Source organism: Rhinatrema bivittatum, chromosome 8 (assembly GCF_901001135.1).
Source record: "Rhinatrema bivittatum chromosome 8, aRhiBiv1.1, whole genome shotgun sequence".
NCBI classification, from domain to species: Eukaryota; Metazoa; Chordata; class Amphibia; order Gymnophiona; family Rhinatrematidae; genus Rhinatrema; species Rhinatrema bivittatum.
Genome location: NC_042622.1, coordinates 173,580,435 through 173,603,837, shown reverse-complemented (window position 1 = coordinate 173,603,837; position 23,403 = coordinate 173,580,435). Strand labels below are relative to the sequence as shown.

Here is a 23,403-nt window from a genome sequence, read left to right as displayed (position 1 = left end):
CACTTCCAATGCAAAAAAAAAAAAAAAGCATCTAAGACACACATTTTAGCGATCAGAAATTAAATGCCTGCCCAGAGCAGGCGTTAATTGCTGAGCACTCCTAAAATATTTCTCCCAGTTAAACACCCTTGTTCAATGTAATTTCCTTTCTCAGTTAATTGTGAACCGACATGATGTGTCCTACGAATGCCGGTATATAAAAATGTTAAATAAAATAAATAAAAATAAAATAAAATTAGTACAGAAAAGCAGAAAAAAAATGCTTTTCTGTACTGCCTTCTACTTACTATCGTTGGGATATTAAATAGGAGGAACAACTCTTTAAAAAAATAAATAAATAAATAAAAAGCACAGAAGTCAGGTGCAGGAACCAAATGCTCAGCTCACAAGCATCCGGTTCCTGAACACCTGGTACATCCACGGGTTAGGAAAACAGACGCTGATAGGTTTGGAAAATGGATGCTGAATTTGACTGCCGGCACCGTAAGGAGTGAATAAATCAATATTGAAGCGTTGGTCACTTAATATTAATTTATTCATTCCTTCACTTATTGCCCATCGGTCCTTTTCACTGTCACATGTCAGTGAAAGGACCAATCTCCTTTCAGGACAGCCTTCCAACTGCCTTGGCGTTGGTTGTGTGCAAAGTTATGCACGCAGCTATGCGCGTATTTATGTGCACGTTAGGCACAAAGGCCGGCCTGTACCGTGCATACCGATGGCCGAAGGGGGAAAATGGCGCCGCACCAAAGATAAGATGACACCGCTGCGGATCGCCACGTGGAGAGTAGACAGAGCTGAAAGCGGGGCCTAGTCCATTGATGGGGCTGCTCAACCTGCTCGGAACCTCCTTCCCTCACCCGAATGGAGATCGAGAACGAAGTTGGTATGGCGTGCCGAGCAAGGAGACCGGAGGAAAGACTTACCGAAGCCCTTTCATGTCTCTAGATTAGAGGAGTTCTTCTCTATTTACTTGGTCTCAGCAATTACCGGCTGAGTACAGAGATGGTCTCTGGCTGCGGGGGGGGGGGGGGGGGGGGGCTTTGGCCTTCACTGCCATGCTCAGCTTCTGCACCCGCAGCCTTTCAGCTGCTTAGTCCATGCTGGGAACCAGCTACCGGACCAAGGAACACCTCTGAGGGATCTCTGAAATCACCTCAGGAAATCTCAACTGGGGGAGGGACTCTTAGGTATCACCCCAGGAGAGCGAGGCTCAATCTTCTTTTAAAGTGAAGGTAAAGATTTGTTTGTGCTGCAATCCTGCTAACACCGTGCTAGTGTCCGCATCTGCTAGGAGATGGAGACATACTGAAGAGCTGAGGTCACTACAGGGGTACATCTAGGGTGACTTCAGCTTTGAAACCTGACTCAGTCTCCCATCTGCTAGCAGAGGAACACACAACCCACTGGTCCTGAGTCCATCTGGCTACATGCTAGGAAATGCAACATTTTAACAGACTCAGACTAACAGTAACTGAGCAAGTTGTATTCTTTTCCCCCATGTATTTACTGCCTTCCTGCCCAAAAATGTATAGACCCATCCAATTCAGCTCTTTGTAGAATTCTTCCCTGTTACCCTTTGCCAGCAGGAGAAAACTTGCTTAACAGAAGATAAGATTCTAGAGTTTCCTCCTTTGTTTTGGCCTCCTAGCTGGTAGCACTCAACGTAAACATTAGGCCGAAGGGGAACAGTCATCTGTAGCATGTACTTTATGTTTGAAGTTTGGCTATGATTTCCTCTCTCCTTTCCTTTTTGGGGTTGCTGGCATTAAATCACTATAGATAGCCAATAGGTGTCTTTCCCACGAAAATGTGCCTTGCGCCTTGGCCTTCAATATGATTCTCTCTTTTACTTGGAAGTCTTTCAGGTAGGCCCTATCCCTGGGGAGATTACCCCTTTGGGGCCCCAAGGTCTGTTGCGCACGATCAACAAAAAAAAGATCTTCCCTCCTCATGATCTTCAGGACTGTTTTCAGTAAGGGGGTAATAGCGCATCAAAAATGAGCGTCCAACCCCCCTAAAACTAATAGCGCCCGCAACATGCAAATGAATGTTGATGGCCCTATTAGTTATTCTCGCGTGATTCAGAAATTAGCGCCTACCCAAAGGTAGGCGTTAATTTCTGCCTGCACCGGGAAAGTGCACAGAAAAGCAGCAAAAACTGCTTTTCTGTACACCCTCAGACTTAATATCATGGCGATATTAAGTCTGAGGTCCCAAAAGTTAAAATTTAAAAAAAAAAAAAAATCGGCCCGCGGCTTGAAAACCAGGCGCTCAATTTTGCCGGCGTCCGGTTTCCGAACCCGTGGCTATCAGCGGGTTTGAGAACAGACGCCGGCAAAATTGAGCGCCGGCTGTCAAACTCGCTGACAGCCGCCGCTCCTGTCAAAAGAGGCGGTAGGGACACGCTAGTGTCCCTAGCACCTCTTTTTACCGCGGGTCCTCATTTGCATGCGACTTTTACTGTATCAGCCCGTTATTCGTTAAGTCATCAAGATGGCGTCATCATACTGGCTTTTCTCTGGCAGACCTCTGATCCGGATGCTGATGCGCAGAGATCTGTTTTCCCAAGTCTTTAATTTTATTCAAAATAAAATCTTGTTGGATTTTTAAGGAAGAGGTGGTGCTAAGCTGCATTTCATGTTCCTCAAGTATCTCATCTGCCTCATGCATACGCTCTCTGATTTCTACCGCCTTCCCTTTCAGTTCTGCCAGGAGCTCCATTCTTTCTCTTTCTTAACAAATAGAATATCTTTTTGAAGATTGCAGAACCATCCCTTCATTTCTGCCTAAGTATCTGTCCGCTATGCTGTCTGCCTCAGAGTCCGATGAGGCCTGTTCCCACGCGGCTTGCGATTTGCTTGTGCGTTTCCCAGCTGCAGCACTTGGCTTAAAGAAGTGCTTAATCTCCACTGTTTTCTGCAGGTCCCAGTTCTCTCAGTTCACTCACCTGCAAATGGCTCACTTAATTTATATTTTTAACCTCTGGGTCTCACAATTAATAGCTTTTATTTCACATCTGACCAGAGCGTTCTGTTTAGGTTGCCATCATGGGAGATAATTTTACTTCCTCTTTGTTTGCAAGCTAATTTTTCTAATATGCCGTAACCCGCTTTGCATGAATTCCTTATTCAAAAAGCCAGAAAATAAATCCAAGTAATATAGAAATATCTGTCTGAAGAAAAAGCACTTACTGTAATCTGGTAAGGTACTGTAGACTCCTTCTGACTTGGTGATTTATATAATGTTGCAAACCTAATCAAAATACAGCAAAACTGTGATTACCACTCTTGGCTGAAAATATTTTCTAAGAAACTAGCCCATGTAAGAAATGATATTAAAACAAATCCTTAGGTCGCAGGCAATGCTTCTCTCCTGCCCCCTCCCCTATGGCTTTCTAATCCATGTAAATACTGGACACAGGTCACTTCACCCTCCATTGCCTCAGGTACAAACTTAGATTGATGAGCCCCCTGGGTACAGGGAAATACCTGCAGCACCTCAACATAATGCGCTTTAAAGTGGCTGAAAGGTAGAACATAAATCAAATAATAAATTTAAAAAATAAATATATCCTTAAAAATATATGACGCTCACAGGCATTTCATTCCTGGCTTGTTATCTGGAAACATTGTTATCTAACAGACTGCTGTATTAGTTATGGTAAAAATCTGCAGAACTTCCACAGCAGACCTCAAAACCACCCCAATCCCCAGTGACACATTTCAGATCTTGCAACTCCTAGGCACAGCTAATGCTGTCGTGCTGACCCCCCTGTAAAGTCAGACAGAGAGCAGAAGGTTCAAGGCACAGTCCTACAGTTTCCTGTAGCAGCTTAGGGGTAAAGTTTGTGGCAAAAATTTGAAATGTCTGAAGCACACTAACAAACATTTCTATCTTTTATTTTACTTTATAAAAATAAAGCAGTTTTCCCAATCTTGCTTGTGTCTATATAATTGAATTTTCTTTTTATGTGGTAGGAGATCTCAGGGATAGAGGGAGAAGAGAGGTTGAAAAGACCAGATGACTGGGGATATGGGGGTGCGAAGAGAAAATCAGAAGTTCCAGAATTGAGGAAGAGGAAGTGGGAGGATCAGTGATTGGGGTGGTTTCCAAGGTCTGGGAGATCAAGGGAAAGAGGATCTAAACTGTGGTGTTGGGAGGGCATGGGGAAAGAGAGGCAGCAGGTGTCCCTAACATGCTTCAGTCTTACTCCTCTTTGCATTCCCTCTCAAACCTCTCATTCAATCTGGCATTGGCACACACTCCCTATCCCCCTCTGCCCAGCACCAATCCCTTCTTTTCACACACACACACACACACACACACACTGCCCCCTTCTTCCATTCCCCTCTCATATACACACTCCAGCTGATCTCATTTCATTCCCTAGTCCACGGGTAGGCAACTGCGGTCTGAGTACCACAAACAGATCTGGGTTTTCAGGATATCCACAATGAATATGCATGAGACATATTTGCATATAGTGCAGGCAATGATTGCAAATATCTTATGCATATTCATTGTGGATATCCTAAAAAACCAGACCTATTTGTGGCACTCAAGGACTGGAGTTGCTTTCCCCTGCCCTCATCTCTCTCAGATCCCAATGATAGATGAGTCTATCCTTCCTAACCTCCCAAAAATGATCCTCCCTTTGCTATATCTACTCCAGACTCTCCCTCCCCCATCCCTGAAAGGAGGGGAGGGGCTGGATTAGGGAGCAGAGTAGTCTCTGTTCCACCCCCCCCCCCCCCCACCCACATACCTTGCAGGCTGCCCGAGAGGAGAGGGGCTGGATCAGGAAGCAGAGGGCTGTTTTCTGCTGACTGATATTCAGCACAGCCTGCTGCCCCAGAACTTTGCCCCCATAGGCACAGACCTAGTGTACCTATTGACAAATCCAGGCTTGCACCTCTCCCACTCACTAACACACACCAAAACTTCCCTCTTAAAACAGGAACAAGACCTGACTGAAGCCCAGGAGACTGAGCAAATTAATCCCTACCGGTTTTGTAAAGTCAAACATTTTGCTCTGAGCAGGACAGTATTTCTTCAGCAAAAGGGCCAGGGATTACTACACTACGGGTTCCGGAGCGAACAAAACTCAAACCCTTCACAAATTCTGATTTATATCTCAGCTTTGGGAAAAAAAAAATCCATCATTCTTTCACTTAATGGAAGGATTTGAATTATCAAGCCAGTAAAATAAGAAGCCTGTTTTATAGCTGGGTAATAAACCACCAAAAAAACCCAAAACAACCCCACACAGTAAAAAGGTTTATTAATGGGCAGTTTCCAAGAAAGTTCAACTTAAAGCAGAATCTCACAAAACAGTCAGTTTAGAAATGTTGAAAACTGTAGTCCCTAAACTTTTGGAATACTATGTGGGTACAACCTTCCCTCCCAAGTTTGGTAAATATGCATTTGGTGTGATGAGATTGGTCTCCCTGTGGGAGGTGATCCAGTTGCAGGCTCAGCACAGAGAACTTGGGAGGATTAGGAATCCCTGCTCTGGCCTGTCACATTATTCCAGAGTACACTCCTGAATACTTCCATCAGTGAGGAAGAACCAAGCAGGGGAAACGCAGAGCAGAGAATGTTCCTCCAGCACAGGGAGGAACCTCCTTCTCCCATCTGGCATCAAATGGCATGGAAGCGTCAGAAACAACCTGCCAAGAAGTCGGCTAATTATTTTAAGGTATCAGCATCATAGGAAGCCATTTAATTATAGCCTGAGGAACCTTCCTACTGAACATCAGTGATAAAAGGGGATTCCTCTGAACCTGGAATTACGGGTTGTGATTTAAAGAACAGTTTAAATGCTATAAAGCACTTGCAGTGGAATCTCTTTTATAGAATCCAACAGTTTTACCACATTAGCAATTACTCAACAGGGTCTATTCTCACAACAAGCACAGGGATAACATAGGGCTGACCTGAGCTGCTGCACAAGGATGAAGGCTACCAGTCTTATAGCTCAGCACTAGCACTAGGTGGGAGGCACATCTTTAACTGAACAGCCAGTTGTTGGATATTTGCTAGGCCAGTGCAGTGGGGATCCTGTCATTGCTGTTTAAGAGATTTATCTGATGTGGTTGCAGAGAACATGAAGCCTGACAGCTTGCAGGAAGGAAAACTGAGTGACTAATCAATAGATCTCTGTATGATGTTATGTGGCCCAGAGGCAAACCTCTTTGTTCATTTTGTAAGCGATATTGCGGAAGGGCTATTGGGAAAGTTTTGCCTTTTTATGGATAACAAAATTTGCAACAGAATAGACACTGTGGAAGGTGTGGAGAACATGAGGAATGGTTTAGGGTCTGGCAGCTAAAATTTAACGCTAAAAATGCAGGATCATATATTTGGGTTGCAAAAATCCAAGGGATAAGAGTACAGTATAGGGAGTGAAGTTCTTCTGTGCACAAAAGCGAGGAGCCGGATCTGGGTGAGATCATAATTGATGATCTTAAGGTGGCCAACAGCTAGATAAAGTGACAGCAAATGCCAGAAGGATGCTTAGGTGCACAGGGAAAGGAATACACAATAGGAAGGAGAAGGGACACTGGCTCTGTGTAAGTCTTTGGTGCAATTTCATTTGGCGTACTGTACACATTTCTGGAGACTGCACCTTAAAAAAAAAAAGTTATAACACAAAATAGCATCAATCCAGAGGGCAGCTAATAAAGTAATCAACGGTCTTCAGCATAAAGCATATAGATAACGATGTCAAGATCTAAATATGTATACCCTGGAAGAAAGGAAAATATGAGGGACACATTTAAATATCTCCAATGAATAAATGCACAGGAAGCGAACCTGGAACAAGGCGACATGGGATGAGGATGAAAGGGTGCAGACTGAACAGTAATCTAATGAAATGAGAAATTACTACTTACCTGATAATTTCTTTTTCTTTAGAACAGTCAGATGAAAACAGAACAAGTGGGTTTTGCACCTCTACCAGCAGATGGAGATGAAGCAAACTGATGTCACAGTATATGTACTCCTGCAGTGACATCAGCCTGCCAGTATTCTCTTTAAAAGCAACTGTGGACAGACTAGCAAAACCTTGATTAAAAACAGATAACCATTTCAATACTCTGCCAACAGGCAACACTGAGCTCAGATAAGAATGTAACAGACTAGGAACTGGACTAACATTTACCAGTAATCCCTGTAATACACAGTCACACAGGACCACCATACTATAAACCTTTGGCAGCCAAAGGAGCAAAAGCTGGATTCATCTGATTGTCCTAAAGAAAAGGAAATTATCAGGTATGTAGTAATTTCTCATTTCTTAGCGACCAGTCAAATTTTTCTCTCTTTAAAATATATTTATCGCCTATACACTAGGCAATGTACAAATCCAGAACAAGTGGGATGTACCGAGGGGTTAAAGGGGCTCTTAGGGAAGATAAGGCCATTGCAGAAAGGCAAAATGAATTCTTTGCTTCCGTATTTATAATGAGGAAGCTGGGGAGATACCAGTTTCGGAGATGGTTTTCAGGGGTGATGAGTCAGACGAACTGAAAGAAATCACTGTGAACATGGAAGATGTAGTAGGCCAGATTGACAAACTAAAGAGTAGCAAATCATCTGGACCGGATGGCATGCATCCTAGGGTACTGAAGGAACTCAAAAATAAAATTTCTGATCTATTAGTCAAAATTTGTAACCTATCATTAAAATCATCCACTGTACCTGAAGACTGGAGGGTGGCCAATGTAACCACAATATTTAAAAAAGGCTCCAGGGACGATCCGGGTAACTATAGACCCGTGAGCCTGACTTCAGTGCCGGGAAAAATAGTGGAAACTATTCTCAAGATCAAAATCGTAGAGCATATAGAAAGACATGGTTTAATGGAACACAGTCAACATGGATTTTCCCAAGGAAGTCTTGTCTAACAAATCTGCTTTTTTTTTTTTGAAGGCGTTAATAAACATGTGGATAAAGGTGAACCGGTAGATGTAGTGTATTTGGATTTTCAGAAGGCGTTTGACAAAGTCCTTCCTGAGAGTCTAAGAAAACTAAAAAGTCATGGGATAGGAGGCGATGTCCTTTCGTGGATTACAAACTGGTTAAAAGACAGGAAATAGAGTGTAGGATTAAATGGTCAATTTTCTCAGTGGAAAAGGGTAAACAGTGGAGTGCCTCAGGGATCTGTACTTGGACCGGTGCTTTTCAATATATATATATATATATATATATATATATATATAAATGATCTGGAAAGGAATACGACGAGTGAGGTTATCAAATTTGCAGATGATACAAAATTATTCAGAGTAGTTAAATCACAAGCGGATTGTGATACATTACAGGAGGACCTTGCAAGACTGGAAGATTGGGCATCCAAATGGCAGATAAAATTTAATGTGGACAAGTGCAAGGTGTTGCATATAGGGAAAAATAACCCTTGCTGTAGTTGGACGATGTTAGGTTCCATATTAGGAGCTACCACCCAGGAAAAAGATCTAGGCATCATAGTGGATAATACTTTAAAATTGTCGGCTCAGTGTGCTGCAGCAGTCAAAAAAGCAAACAGAATTTTAGGAATTATTAGGAAGGGAATGGTTAATAAAACAGAAAATGTAATAATGCCTCTATAATCGCTCCATGGTGAGACCGCACCTTGAATACTGTGCACAATTCTGGTCGCTGCATCCTTAAAAAAAAAAAAAAAAAAAAAAAGATATAGTTGCGATGGAAAAGATACAGAAAAGGGCAACCAAAATGATAAAGGGGATGGAACAGCTCCCCTATGAGGAAAGACTGAAGAGGTTAGAGCTGTTCAGCTTGGAGAAGAGACGGCTGAGGGGGATATGATAGAGGTCTTTAAGATCATGAGAGGTCTTGAACGAGTAGATGTGAATCGGTTATTTACACTTTCAAATAATAGAAGGACCGGGGGCATTCCATGAAGTTAGCAAGTAGTACATTTATGACTAATCAGAGAAAATTATTTTTCATTCAACGCACAATAAAGCTCTGGAATTTGTTGCCAGAGGATGTGGTTAGTGCAGTTAGTGTAGCTAAAAAAGGTTTGGATAAGTTCTTGGAGGAGAAGTCCATTAATGGCTATTAATCAAGTTTAGTTAGGGAATAGCCACTGCTATTAATTGCATCAGTAGCATGGGATCTTCTTAGTGTTTACGTAATTGCCAGGTTCTTGTGGCCTGGTTTGGCCTCTGTTGGAAACGAGATGCTGGGCTTGATGGACTCTTGGTCTGACTCAGCATGGCAATTTCTTATGTTCTTAAGCTACTCCTGAATAGGCAGGATGCCCACAGTCCAGTCAAAACCGCACATGCAAAGGCTGTGTTCTCCTGGGCCTGTACATTCAGATGATATAACCTGGAAAAGGTGTGTAAGGAGGAACATGTCACCACTTGGCAAATGTCAACAAGAGACAGCAACCTAATTTCCGCCCATGACATTGCCAGAGTCCTAGTAGAATGTGCCCTAACTTGACTAGGTAACGGCTTGCCAGCATCAATATATGCTGCCATGACTACCTCCGTAATCCAATAAGCTATTTTAGACTGTGGGGCCAGTTCTCCTTGTTTAATATTGCTGTGAACAAGCCGACGATCTGTTTTCCGCAAATTCTCAGTAACCTCCAGATACCACATATGTCTCTTGACATTCAAGGGTGGCAACAGACGATTCTCTGCTACATCTCTCTTGTCCAGAGACGGCAGGGAGATGGACTTTTTCACGTGAAAGTCAGTGACCACCTTCGGTAAAAAAGAAGGAACAGTTCGCAGCTGTAACGCCCCTGGAGGAAAGGCTCCTGGCAAGACAAGGCCTGCCGCTCAGAAACGCTCTGTAAAGAACGAATTGCCACAAGAAACACTGTTTTCAAGGTCACTAACCACAAAGACAGGCTACGTATCGGTCTAAACATAGGACCTGCTAAGAAATCCAAGACCAAATTTAGACTCCATATGGGTATTGGAAATGGCAATGAAGCAATCCCCAGTCGGGAGATGCACATCCACCATATGCTGGAGAGGGAGAATACTGGCAGGTTGATGTCACTGCAGGGGTGTATATACTGTGATGTCAGTTTGCTCCATCTCCATCTGCTGGTAGAGGTGCATAACCCACTGGTTCTGGATTCATCTGACTGGATGCTAAGAAATGAGTTTACAAAAAGAGTTGTGGATGCATGGAAGAGTCTACCTGTGGAGATGGAGGAGACAAGGACAGTATCGGAATTCAGGAGAGCATGGAAAAACAGGATCTCCGAGGGAGAAGGGATTATAAAGCTGAGCAGGTGGTGTGGATGGGCAGACTAGATGGGCTAGATGGTCTTTATCTGCTATTATATTCTGTTTTCCCACATTTTTACACTCCATGAAGTCACCAGATTCTCACCAACATGACAGAAAGAACAGAAAAACATGTTGAGCTTCCTGGCAGTGTTTTAGCCTACCTCTGCTGGCACTGCCAATGGAGAATTAGACGGATAGTGGCTGCATGACCCCAGCTTTCACCTGTGGACAAAGAACAGAGACCTGGTTTATGTTGTCATTTTCAGATTAGATGATTAATGCATCCTGTTGGTTTATGACTTGCAAATGATTTAAAAAAAAAAAAAGTCCACAAAAATACATCCTAGCACTTGTATGTCTAGGCACAAATATGACTTAGTTCATAAGCATGTAATATGTCCCCAGCACACTTCCTCTCCTTATATATAATCAGGGCAATCACTTCTAGTTCATCAATATGGAAAAACTGGTTCTTACCTGCTAATTGTCTCTCCTTGAATCCCAGATTAGTCCAGATGAATGGGATTTTCTCCACTATCAGCAAATGGAGACAGAGAAGAAAAGCTTTACTGTACCATTGGTACTTATGTTACTTGCCACCTGCAATCTCTCAGTATACCCTGTAACTAAGCTAACAGACTTAACCCCTTACTTTAGAGCAGGGGAAAGAAAAAAGTAAATCAGTAAACACCAAACAAACTTGAAACCCCTTCTATGAGAGGATCTGAATGCCAAGAACTGGGATGTATCCAGGCTTCCCTAAAATGGACAGGAACCTAAAAGACAAGCTTGCAATACACTCTCCCCAAACCCAATGATATCCGGGCCCCACACGTGCAACCTAAAGTGCTTGGAAAAAGTGTGTAAAGACCACCAAGTTGCCACCTTATAAATCATCTCCTGTAGCGACACCAATTGACACACTGCCCAAAAAGCTACTTGTGCTCAAATAGAATGTGCTCTAAGACCTACAGGAACCTGTAGACCCTTGTAAATATATGCTACCGCTATTACCTCCTTAATCCTTCTTGTGATAAATGCATTATATGCTTTCTCTCCCATATTTTTACCACTAAACGCCACAAAAAGATGGTCTGACTTGTGAAAACATTGGTAATCTTCAAATCTTTCAAGAAAAGTCCTATGACCATCCAAAACAAAGTACCCTACAGTACACAGAAGAAGAATCCGCCTTCTGAAATACAAAACACAACAAAAAGATGGCACTGTACGAACAGAAACTCCCTCTTCTGAAAATTGGAGAAAAGGATCCCTATATGACAAAACCTGCAACTCCAAAACATAACTTGCTGCACAAAAAATACTATTTTCAGCATAAGATCTTTCAAAGATGCCCTCCTGATTAGCTCAAAGAGGACTTACACAAGGCCACCAATGACAAATTAAGATTCCATGGCAGAACCACTCATTGAACTTGGGGATGCAGATGTTGTATTCCCCATAAGAATCTCACCACATCTGGATATGATGCTAAACACTACTTATATACCGTTCCTCTCTCAGAGTGTTCAAAGCTAACCTCTTTTGCAAACCTTTCTGTGAGAAAGCCAAAATCACTGGAATTGAAGCCTGAAGTGGGAAGGTCCCAATTCCTGACGTCAGGACTTGAACACCTTTCAGAATCACACGCACACCAGAGAATTATAACTATTTCTAGCCTATAGTAAAAGCTGTCATGACCTCTTCTGAATATGCCTTCACTCTCAATCTTCTCCTTTCAAGAGCCAGGATGCAAGACAAAAGTGATCTGCCTGCTCCAAGAAGATGTTCCCGGGTTATATCAGGTCCCCATGACTGAGCCATAAGGGCCATTCTACTGTGATAGTCACCAAATCCAGAAAGCCATGCTGTCATAGCCACTCAGGAGCCATCAAATATCACTTTGCCTTGTTGCCTTTCATCTGATTAGTCTTCTTCTCAGGAGATACGGAGGAAAGAAAGCAGAAGTCATCGAAACCATGACTAGACAGGGCATCCAGATCCTCCAACTCCAACTCTCTCAACTAAACTGAAGAACCTCGGGGCTTGGCATTCCACTTAATCACCATCACATTTAACTAGGAACCCTCCATGTGGCCTTGATGAGAGCAAACACTTCCTCTGCTCTCTGGGGTATAGAAGATGCTTTTTCAGAAAATCAGATTGCTCATTCTCCACCTCTATGATGCAAGTGACCAAAAACAGTTTTAGATGCCTTTGACTAACTGCAAAAGAACACTAAGGTTTTCCTGAGTGCTTTTGTCTCTAACCAATTGATAAACTCAAGTCAACTCCATCCACAGGCCCTGTGCCAGCTGATTCTGACAAATGGCCTCCCAGTTGCTTACATTGGCACGGTTACCAGATCTGGAATTTCTAACTCCATCCCTTTCAACAAATTGGCCTGCAAGAGCCACCAGGAAAGGCTTGATCTGGCTTTTCCAAAGAGAAGCAACTAGATTTCAAAATCCAGCATGAAAGAAGAGCTGTCTGCAACAGCCATCCAAGGAACTAGAACCAGCATAGATGCCATGGAGCCAAGAACCTGCAGATAATCCCAGAATCTGGGAGACTTCATTTGCAACAACTGATGGACCTACCCTTGCATCTTCACTCTCTACTTGCCTATATCCATCTCAAATCAAGCCCCAGATATTCCAAAAAGTTTGTGCAAAAACAAATTTGCTCTTGGCAAAGTTTACTACACAGCCTAAGGACTGCAATAACAGGACTATTTTGCATATGAACTGCTGGTACAACAGTCCGTACTTGATTTTGCACAAATTAATCAGTCGTCCACACAGAGATGCACCAGGATATCTTTCCTGCGCAGAACCATTACCACTACTACCAATCACCTTGGAAAATATGCAAGGAGCCACTACCAGTCCAGAGGGGAGTGCTTGAAACGAAGTGCTTGCCTTGCACTACAAATCTGAGGTATCTTTGATGTTCCTTCTAAATAGGAATGTGAAGTCAGGCCTCCGAGAGATCCAAGGATGCTAGACACTCCTTTCCTGACTGCCATGAACAATGAACAGAAGATTTCCATGCAAAAATGAGCACCTACAAGGATGCATTCACTTAGAGATCTAGGATGGGCCAAAACAAGCCCTCCTTTTTGGGCACCATGAAATAAATGAAATACCTTCCCAGAACTCTTTCCTTCTCTGGTATTGGAACCACTGTATCTAGAAGACACAGCACTGCCAGCTTCTTCATCCTTGAAGCACACAGGGACTTCATGAAGACTTCGACTACCAGGCAAGCAAATTTTAAGCCATAGCCATTTACCATGGGAAGAACCCATTGATCTGTAATCTTTGCCCACTCCTCACAGAAGCAGGCCAACTACCCCCCTATACACATATATGGGGCATGGACCAAGGGATCTTCATTTAGAGTGCTTAAGTTCCCCTGAAGCAGGACTTGAAGTTTACTGAGAGATTTTCCGGTTCCCTTGAAAAGACTGCAATATGGAAGTAAACTGGCGCTGCAAAGAACCACCCTTTCCAGGCCAATAATGTTAGTCTTCTCTAAACTTCTGCCTACTGGGAAAGTTTTTCAGACCTTGTTGGGCTTATCCTCTAGTAATTTATGGGGATTTCGACTCACCTAGGTACTTGACCAACTTGTCCAAATCCTCCCAAAAAGCAGCTTGCCTCGAAAAAGATTACCAAGCTGAGACGTGGATCATAAATTCACAGCCCAGTAACACAGCCAAAGCAGTCTTCTAGCTGAAATTGCCAATACCATATTCCTGCCAACATCTGAAGTAAAAAGCTCGGTCAGCATTTTTCGTATCGCGAACACAATTTGTTCCTTGATCCCCATATTAAGATTTCAGGAAGCTCTTTGATCTACTACTTGAGAAGTTATTTACAAATGTCTCCCCAGATTTTGTCTATTGGTGGTTTCACTTTGATATGTTTTGACCCCTTATTATCTAATACCTGTTCAATTCCTTGTTGATGCAGTTTCTCGAAACACTGCCTGTGTCGGGGGACCGTGAAGCCATCATCATGTATGTGTTGATGATGCTGACACATTTGCCCTATATACAATAAAGATGTTTTGAACTTTAAAGGACATTTATAATTTTGTTGTCCTTCCTCTTGGATATTTTCTCATTGATTACTGCTGGTTGGACTTTTCACCCTTGTTGTTACTTTGCCAACATCTGAAGTAAACCACACAAGGCACTGGCTATAAAAGTTAAACATCCTTCAAGCTGCTCTGCCTCCTTTTCAGAAAGTCTCTTCAGACTCTGCGCTGGGTGTAGTAGATTCTAGATGCAAACAGGCTTGAGCCATGAAACTACTACATCTAAGCCTAGATTTAGGCATAGGCAACATAGCAATTGCCTAGGGTGCCAAATTCTGAAGGCACCAAATATCCAGGCCAAAGAGGAGTGCAACTGTGTAAAGGAAGAGTCTTCTCCTACTGTCCACTTCAAAGGAGCCTCTACTATGGCATTCTGGATGGGTGTGGGTAGCTAGAGGGACCACCCATTATCTGATCTCCATGGTCTCCCACCTCCCAGACTTCAGTCCTGCCTATGGGTGCTCAAATCGTAAATCCAGTTCTGACTCACGTTGCAGCTCGGAGTGCCAGAGCTGAAACCTCAAAGATCTTCTTGAGATGAAGCTCAATCTTCCAATCCTGAGAATCCTTGTGCCACACAGCCCTCAACTGGGACAGTGGTCTTTTTGGTAACCACAAATAGCAATGCCCCCTCCTTAGGCAATTTGAGAAGATTCAAATCATCCTCCAGCAGTGGATATACCTTAACCATGGCCTACCAACCTTCAAACCAGATTCTGGAGCATCCCATTCTTTTAAAACTAGGCCTTTTACTGTACTAAGAAAAGGAAAGGCTCTGGAAGGACCCTTAAGATTCTCCAAAATTGGATCCTCTCCTTTGCACTCTGATTCCATTTGATTGTCTTTTATCCCAATCTCCGCCAGACTATGAGCAATCATCGTGGGCAATTCTTCTCTGAAACAGCCTTCTGGTAGCCTCCCCTCTTCCAAGGGCTCCCTATCTATGTCTTTGCCCCAGGGAGATCTTCTGGAGGGATATCTAGGAGACTGCCCCACGTCCTCCAATGTGTCTGACCCAAAATTCAGACATAGATAGGGCTCAATTCTCCTTTTTAGGCTGTGATGTAACGCCAGCTCCCCAGGGGACCCCTTCGGAGAGGGCCCCTTGGCCCCAGCTCTTTTCTTCAGAAAGGCTTTGTGCATTAAAGCCCAAAATCTAGAGAAAATGGTTCCTCAGAATCTTCAATATATAAACCCAGATCTCCTGCTGGGTTGTCCCATGGAGCACTGGCGCCCCCATTGTCAGGGGTGACTGGCATTCTCTTCCCCTGAAATGGCCTGCCACACGAAGCAAGACAACATGGCCACTGTTCTCACACTGTTACACTCCCTGCCAGTAAGGGAGTTAGCAATGTAGGAGCGCCGTTTCTTTCCTGTCGACTTCCTTCTTTTAGCGGTAGCTGGGGAGGCTCTGATGAATCCTCCCTGCTGCCTAAGCAACCAAGCACAATCTGAGACCTGCAGTTTGGCTCTCTGATCCCCACAGGCCAAAAACAGATTCCCGTGCTCAGCGGGAGCGCCCATGTTTGCAGCATGCTGCTGCTGCTCTGAAAACTTCTGCAAACTCTCTCTCCTTTCGTGATTACCACACAGTTTCAATAGCCTGCACTGAGGGCAGAAGTGTTGCAGCCCTCCTTATATTCTGGATTGCCGAGGTTTGAACATACTCACCCAGGCTTCAGCTATCACTGCTGTTGCCTAAGTGCCTTTCATTTCTTTCTTTTAAACTTAACTTAAGAGCCAGAGCCCCTCCTTCCCCCCCAAAAAAACAGAGGAATGCAAAAATCCTCTTACTGGAGTCTTCTGAGGAAGGCAGGATACGGGAGCTAGTACCACTGGCTTTCAAATCTTCCTCCAGGACAGGGTCCAAGTGTCTAAGGGCCACTGACCCCCTGCTCAACCCTACTCTTACCAGGGAAATGGTCCTAAAGAGAACCTAGCACCCAAGGGAGCAACAAATTTTGTCTCCAAAGCTTAATGTAGGTTAGACACCTCTACTATCTACTGAAGACAGAGAGGCCAATGCAATACAGTTAGCTCGGCCTAGTGCAGCTTGTCATGTGGTTCGATGTATGTTTTGGACGCGTTAGAATAACTCCCGATACAATAATGGGATTAGCGCGTCCAAGCCTTTATCATGTTTAAATTTGTTGTGTTTGACTATTGTAACTTATGTATGTATATTTGTAAACCACCTAGATGGACATGTAAATGTCTTATTGTTTGTGGTATATAAATTTTTTTAAATAAATAAATATTAAAATAAGCCTGCTTGTAGCTAATAGCACTCATCACATGTAAATGCCATTTACATGTGATATTAGCTAGTACCTCCGATGTAAAGAAAAGCTGGTGTTAAGTCTTGAGGTGCCCCAATCAACAGAAAAGAAGAAAAACTGCTTTTCTGTGGTTCCTCTGACTTAATATCACGATATTTTAGGAGGAATCACAGAAAGCAGCAACATGAAAGTAAAAAAAAAAAAAAAAAAAGTCTTGACGGCAATCTGGTTAGGAAAATGGGCACTCAGTTTACCAGCATCCGTTTTCTTAACCCATGGTTATGCGCACAGCCATGTCTCCTGGGTGAAGCCAAGAATGCCCTAGGAACGCACAGTTTCCCCTAGAAAGTCCTTTTTAATAGGGCTATTCATTTGCATATCGCATTGCAAGCCCAGGAGAGGTGGATGGGTGCGCGTTAGTAAAGCAGGTGCCCATTTTGGAAGCCCGTTTTTAGCGCAGCCATATTACATCGGCCCCAGAGAATACTGAGAGATTGTAGGTGGCACAGTAACTTAAGTACCAACAATACAATAAAGCTTTCATTCACTGTCTCTGTTGGTAGGGGAGAACAAAACTGTCTGGATTGGTCTAGGGGATAAGGAAACAAATTCTCCCTTCCCCATTAAATGTCTATATATTATGAAAATATCCCATAGTTTTCTAGATTCATTTTTACTTTTGAAAATTGCTCTATACATTTTGCTGTGCATGTACAAAATCTGGGTGTCATTTTAGATTCTAACTTAACTATGCACCCTTGAGCCTGTGGTCAAGGCTGCCTTTTACAAGTTGAATGCCTATAATTTTCTGCACAGTGCTTCAAATACTTATCCTCACTGGTCTAGTTTAATGTAACTTGGTTTTCATCGGTCTCCCAGTATCCGCCCATCAAGCACCACAAATAGATTATAAGCTGCGGAATTTTGAACAGACCAATTTGAGAACACACATTACTCCTGTACTCTTTTCCCTCAAATCCAGAGGAAAATAGCAATGTTAATCCATAAACCTTTGAACAATAGTAAATCACTATGGGTCAGTGCTCTGCTGCATATTTACAAACCATTGTGTGCACAGAAATTGGCACAACATAGATTGTTGGAGGTACTCTCTCCACGATGTGCACATTTGACAGACACGATAGGGTGTTCTCAGTCATTTTATCTTGGAACTCATTACTGGAAATACTGCATATCCTGGATCTGTACCCAAACTTTTAAAAAGGCCTTAAAGTCATACATTTAAACAAGCACTCAATATATTCTAAACAGACAACTGGGTAACTAAAGGCCTATATTTGCAAGGTCTTTATATGCATTGTTACTATTTATAGCATGGATCGTTATTTCTTTTATTCTGATTATTATCTTGCAGGAGGTTGTAGCAAATATACTAGTCCACTGGCATTGCAATATTTTATTTATTTATTTAAAGCTTTTTTATACCGAGGTTCCGGTAACAGAGTTATAGTTGCAAGGCTATTTAGGCTCAGCTCATTATTTATAATTTAGAGGTGTTACCATGTTATATTTCTATATGTTTGCTGAGTTTTATTTTCTGTTTTTATATGGAGAAATTACTACTTACCTGATAATTTCCTTTTCTTTAGTATAGATAAGTGAATACAGAACCATTGGGTTATGCACCTGTACCAGCAGATTGAGATGGAGCAAAGCAGACATCACGGTATATATATCCCTGCAGTGACACCAGCCCACCAGTATTCTTTGCAAAAGCCAACAAAACTTGATTATTAATAGATAACCGTTCAGTACTCAGCCAACTGGAAACAATGAGCTCAGACAAAGAATGTACTAATGCTAGCTAGGGACTGGAGCAACACCTACCAGTAACCCCTGGAACATGCTGCCACATAGGTGGTCAATAGCACAACTGTTCAGCAGCCAAGGGCGGGAAGGTGGATTCACTTATCTATACCAAAGAAAAGGAAATCAATCAGGTAAGTAGTAATTTCTTCTCTTTCTTACACCGTTTAGATGATTCCAGAACCAGTGGGATGTACTAAAGCTAAACCCGAACAGGGCAGGAGGCTGCCAGTGGTCCAGTCAAAACCACATTCACGAAGGCTGTGTCCTCCTGGGCCTGTACATCCAGGTGATAATGCATGGAAAAGGTACGCAAGGAGGACCACATCACAGTTCAGAAAATGTGGACAGAAAACAACAATCTAACCTCCACCCATGACACTGCCTCAACCCTAGTAGGATGAGCCCTAACCTGACTAGGCAACGGCTGTTTAGCATCCACATACATGGTGATAACTACCTCCTTAATCCAGTGAGCTATTGTAGCCAATGATGCCGGTTCACCCTGTTTACTTCCACCGTGGAGAACAGGCGATCCGTTTTCATGAGTGGTTTAGAAACCTCCAAATACCTCAAGATATGCCTCGTCATATCCAAGGGCCGTAACAGGCGATATTCCTCCACATTTCTTTCAGTCCATTTCCCTGCCATCTTTGGACAGGGATTCAAGTGAAAATCCAAGACTACCTCTGCAAAAAGGAAGGAATAGTATGCAGCTGTATCACCCCTGGAGTCACTCACAGAAATTACTTCTGGCAAGACAAGGCCTGCAATTTAGAGTCTCTACACACCAAACAAATTGCCACAAGAAATACCGTTTTCAAGATCAGTAACCTCAAGGAAAGGTTATGCATTGGTCGAAAAGTAGGACCCACTAAAAAATCCAAAACTAGATTAAGTTTATATAATCTTATTTACTTGTTTTACTCATTATAGTATATTTTTAACCTTTTGTAATTTTATATTTGTTAAATTTTATGCATCTTTTACTGTACATCTCCTAGACCAATTTTAGTGTTAGGCGATTAATAAATGCTAATAAATGTAAATATATATATTCCACAAGGGCATCAGTAACTGCAAGGGAGGACGAAGATGTTTTACTTCTTTCAAGAAACAGACTATATCTGGATGAGCCAAGGGTCCACCATTCACCTGACCTCGGAAACAGGCAAGAGCTGCCACCTGTACCTTTAAAGAATTAAAGGGCCAATCCTTTACTCAATCCATTCTGCAAAGTTTCCAAAATGAATGGGATCTTAATTGAACAAAGAACACTTCGATTTCCACACCAAGACTGAAAACCTCACCAAACCCAAACATAGGCTAAAGTAGTGGAGAACTTTCTTGCTCGCAGCAAGGTGATAATCACCGCAGTAGAATATTCATGCTTCAGCAGAGCCCTCTCAAGGGCCATATCGTAAGATAAAATAGATTCGAATAGGCAAGATGGCCGCCAGATAGGGTGCACAGGTAACGAGCTCCTGCTGTGGCGTTTTTCCTTTTTTCAACTTTCTTATAGACAATGCCTCATACCAAACGTAAAGGGAAAATCTGGGGAGCATCAACGAGCTCTCCGGTAGTTGACCCTTACCAACCGCGCATCGAGGGTTTCCTGGCCGGTGCAATCTGAACACCAGTTGGGCAGGTCGCGGGGGGATGTTGGGAGAACAAACGCATTACCCCTTGACCCCGGATATCACCTTGAGCCCTGGCAAGCAGACCAGGCCAGTACATCCAGCATAGCTTGGGGAGTCCCCGCTTGAGCTGGTGAGAGACAGTTTATATCGGGAGTCTCTGGAGCCTGAGTGTGAGAGCCCCGGGAGGTATGGAGATGGGACGGACACCCTGCGAGGAGAGGAGTCCCATGGGTCGCTGGAGATGGGACCTGGAGAAGAATTGAGGGCCACACTGCTGATAACATTGCAGGAAACATGCGTCTGGCAACACAATGGGAATTGGGTGAGTCCCGACCGGAGCCCATTGCAGTTAAAGTTGATTTTGGTCAGCCTGAGGATATTACATTGGGGAAAGTCTGGTATGCACTTAAAGCTATTGATACTGCTTTAAAATTGATTGCTCAATCGATAACTGAAGTTAAACAGCAAACTAAGGAAAACACAATGATTGGGTCTTAACTTGAAAATACAAGAACATGAGGAAAGACTGCAAAAAAAATGGAGTCTCTACAACAAAACTTTGTAAAGTCAGAAACAGCAGTTGAAAGGAGAATAATTTAAGGAATGATGAACCTGCAAGTGATAAATTTTCCAGTGCTCAGATTAATTTCACCAGTTGAATTGTTCAAAACATATGAAGGAAGTGTTAAAAATACCAGACTAAGCCCTACCTGTCTGTACCAGAGCATATTACCTTCCACAAGCTACTCCTGAGCTGCAGGAGAAAATATACCATCTATGGACATTTCTGATATATTGGAATTGTCATTAGAAACAGAAATTAAAGGAAAGAAAAGTCATGTTAACCTTTGTGTTTATTTCAGATCGTAATTACATCTTAAACATGTTCTTGAGAAATAGATTAGCTTTATTTTATGGAGCTAAGTTGTGGATCTACCTTGACGTAATTAAAGTAACGCAGCAGCGCAGGAAGGAATTCCTTGCCATGAAACAAAGGGTAATCAATTTGGGTGCCTGATATGTCTAATGTTGCGTTAGATACCAAGGAAATAACTGTCTTTTTTGACCCTAAACAATTAAAGGACTTTGTTTGGCCATCCCCAAGAAGTTCCTGAAGTGTGATAAACTAGTAGTAAAAGATTGCTCACCTATCTATATATGTAATATATAATGAAAATGATGTTTGAAATCACTCAAATTTCTACTGCCTCCGAAATTCCTATATTTAGGTGTATAATCTGGATAGATACTTACAAATTATATATCATTCCAAATGAAAATAAGAATTTCAGAATATGTACCAAATTCTATTAGAAGAAATTCATGTAAGATTGTGAAATTTGTAAAATTAAAAAAAAAAAATAATTTTTTTTTATTCAAATCTTTGTGAAGAACTGGCCCCTGCCGAAGCAGATTCCTGTGAAACAGAAACCGGGGAGGAGAGTCCACTAGGAGCCTTCACAGACTACGATCTCCTGGTCCAATCTGATGCTACCAGAAGCACCATCCCCTTGTGACTCTTGATCTTTCGAATCATCTGACCAAAATGGGCCACGGGGGAAAAGTATACAGCAGCTTACCCTCCAGTCATTCCTGCATGAGGGCATTGATGTCCAAGGACTTTGGATCTCTCCCGCGACTGAAGAATCAAAGAATCTTCACACTGTGAGAAATTACCAGCAGGTCCAGAAACGGAAGGCCCCAGTGGTCCACTATCAGCTGAAATGCCTCGTTTGACAATTCTCATTCTCCTGGATCCAGACTGTCTGCTGAGAAAGTCTATTCTTACATTGCCCTTTTCTGAATGTGCGAGGCTGCGATTTCCTGAAGATGCACTTCTGCCCATTCCATAAGTTGGGCTATTTCCTGCAGCACTTGCTGGTTCCTGGTTCCTCCCTGCCGATTGATTCAAGCCACTGTCGTTGCACCGTCCGACATTATCCGGACTGCTCACATGCCAACCGGACTGCATGGGCTTCCAAGCGATTGATGCTCCAGAGAGATTTCTGAACTCCAGCGCCCTTGTACTGTCAGCTCCTAACAGTGAGCTCTAGCCAGTCCAGTGAACTTAAGGAAACCCCCCTTTCTTAGATGATCCGCTTGCAACCACCACTGCAGGTGAGTGCAGACCTCTATCGGTAGGTGAAGCCAAATCTAACAATCCAGAGACTGCAGGTTCCAACGAGACAGCACAGTGTGCTAAAGAGGACACATATGCGCCCTCACCCATGGCACCACCTCCAGGATTGCCGCCATCAATCCAAGCACCTGTAGATAGGACTACACTGTTTGGCGAATTGTGTTAGTCAAAAGACGCACCTGCACCATAAGCTTGTGAAAGCAGCCGTCCGGCAGAAACACCCTGCCTTGCTTCGTGTCGAACCAAACACTGAGATACTTTAGTGACTGAGATGGCTGAAGATTGCTTTTGGCCAGGTTCACCACCCAAACCTGCAACAAGGAGATCACCTTGCGTGACACCTGAAGGCTCTCTTCCAGACGTTTGGTCTGAATTAGCCAGTCATCCAAGAACAAATGTACTAGAATCCCATCTTTTCTCAACTCACCGCCAGAACCACCATAAACTTTGGCCACCGCTCCCAGGACTTCTTCCAAACAAAAAAGGTAGTGTTTGAAACTGATAATGGTGGCCCAAAACCGTAAAATGCCGAAATCATTGATGCTCTAGCAAATATGCACTTAAGCCTCTGACAAATCCAGAGACGTCAAACTCCCCCAACTGTACCTCCAATATCACCGAGTGCAAGTTTCCATGCGAAAACAAGTCACACATAAGTGACAATTGACGCCTTTGAGATCCAGGATGGGGCAAAAAGAGCCCTCTTTCTTGGGCACAATGAAATAAATGGAATATCAGCCTGTATTTTCTTGAGACATGGGCAATGAAACCACAGCCTGCAGACTGAGGAGTCTTAACATACACTCCTCTGTCTGTCTCTTCTGTGGAGAGTTGCAGGGAGACACCATGACTACATCCTGAGAAATGCTGCTAGACTCCAGCACACAACCATCTCTTATCACCTCCAGAACGCCCCACTACTGAAAAAAAAAGAGAGAAGCAATCCCCTATCTCCTGAACCTGGGAGTGGATTGTCCCACCTTTATTGGGAGGCTCGGGGAGTTCCACTCCCGAGCCTGTGCCCTGTCTGGGTTGCCTGGGATGAAAGGACTACGACCTAGCCAAAGGTCAAGCCTCTGAAAGGCCACTCCTCTGTAGGGTCGAAAACATTTGAATCCCCTAGTAGG

The 23,403-nt window shown here is 43.1% G+C and overlaps 1 protein-coding gene across 6 annotated transcripts in view; it reads right to left on the bottom strand.

Moving 5' to 3' along the window:
* Window positions 1–23,403, bottom strand: part of RAD51C (RAD51 paralog C) — a 123,487-nt gene that overhangs the window by 49,714 nt on the left and 50,370 nt on the right. For all 6 annotated transcript variants that reach the window (XR_003858114.1, XM_029611462.1, XM_029611461.1 and 3 more), the window contains 2 exons: window positions 10,448–10,508; window positions 3,195–3,255 (listed from right to left, as the gene is read on the bottom strand). Coding sequence is in view for 5 of the 6 variants with exons in the window: in XM_029611462.1 (XP_029467322.1) it covers window positions 3,195–3,255; window positions 10,448–10,508 (122 nt within the window). In the remaining variant the exon portion in view is untranslated. The remainder of the gene's footprint in view (window positions 1–3,194; window positions 3,256–10,447; window positions 10,509–23,403) is intronic.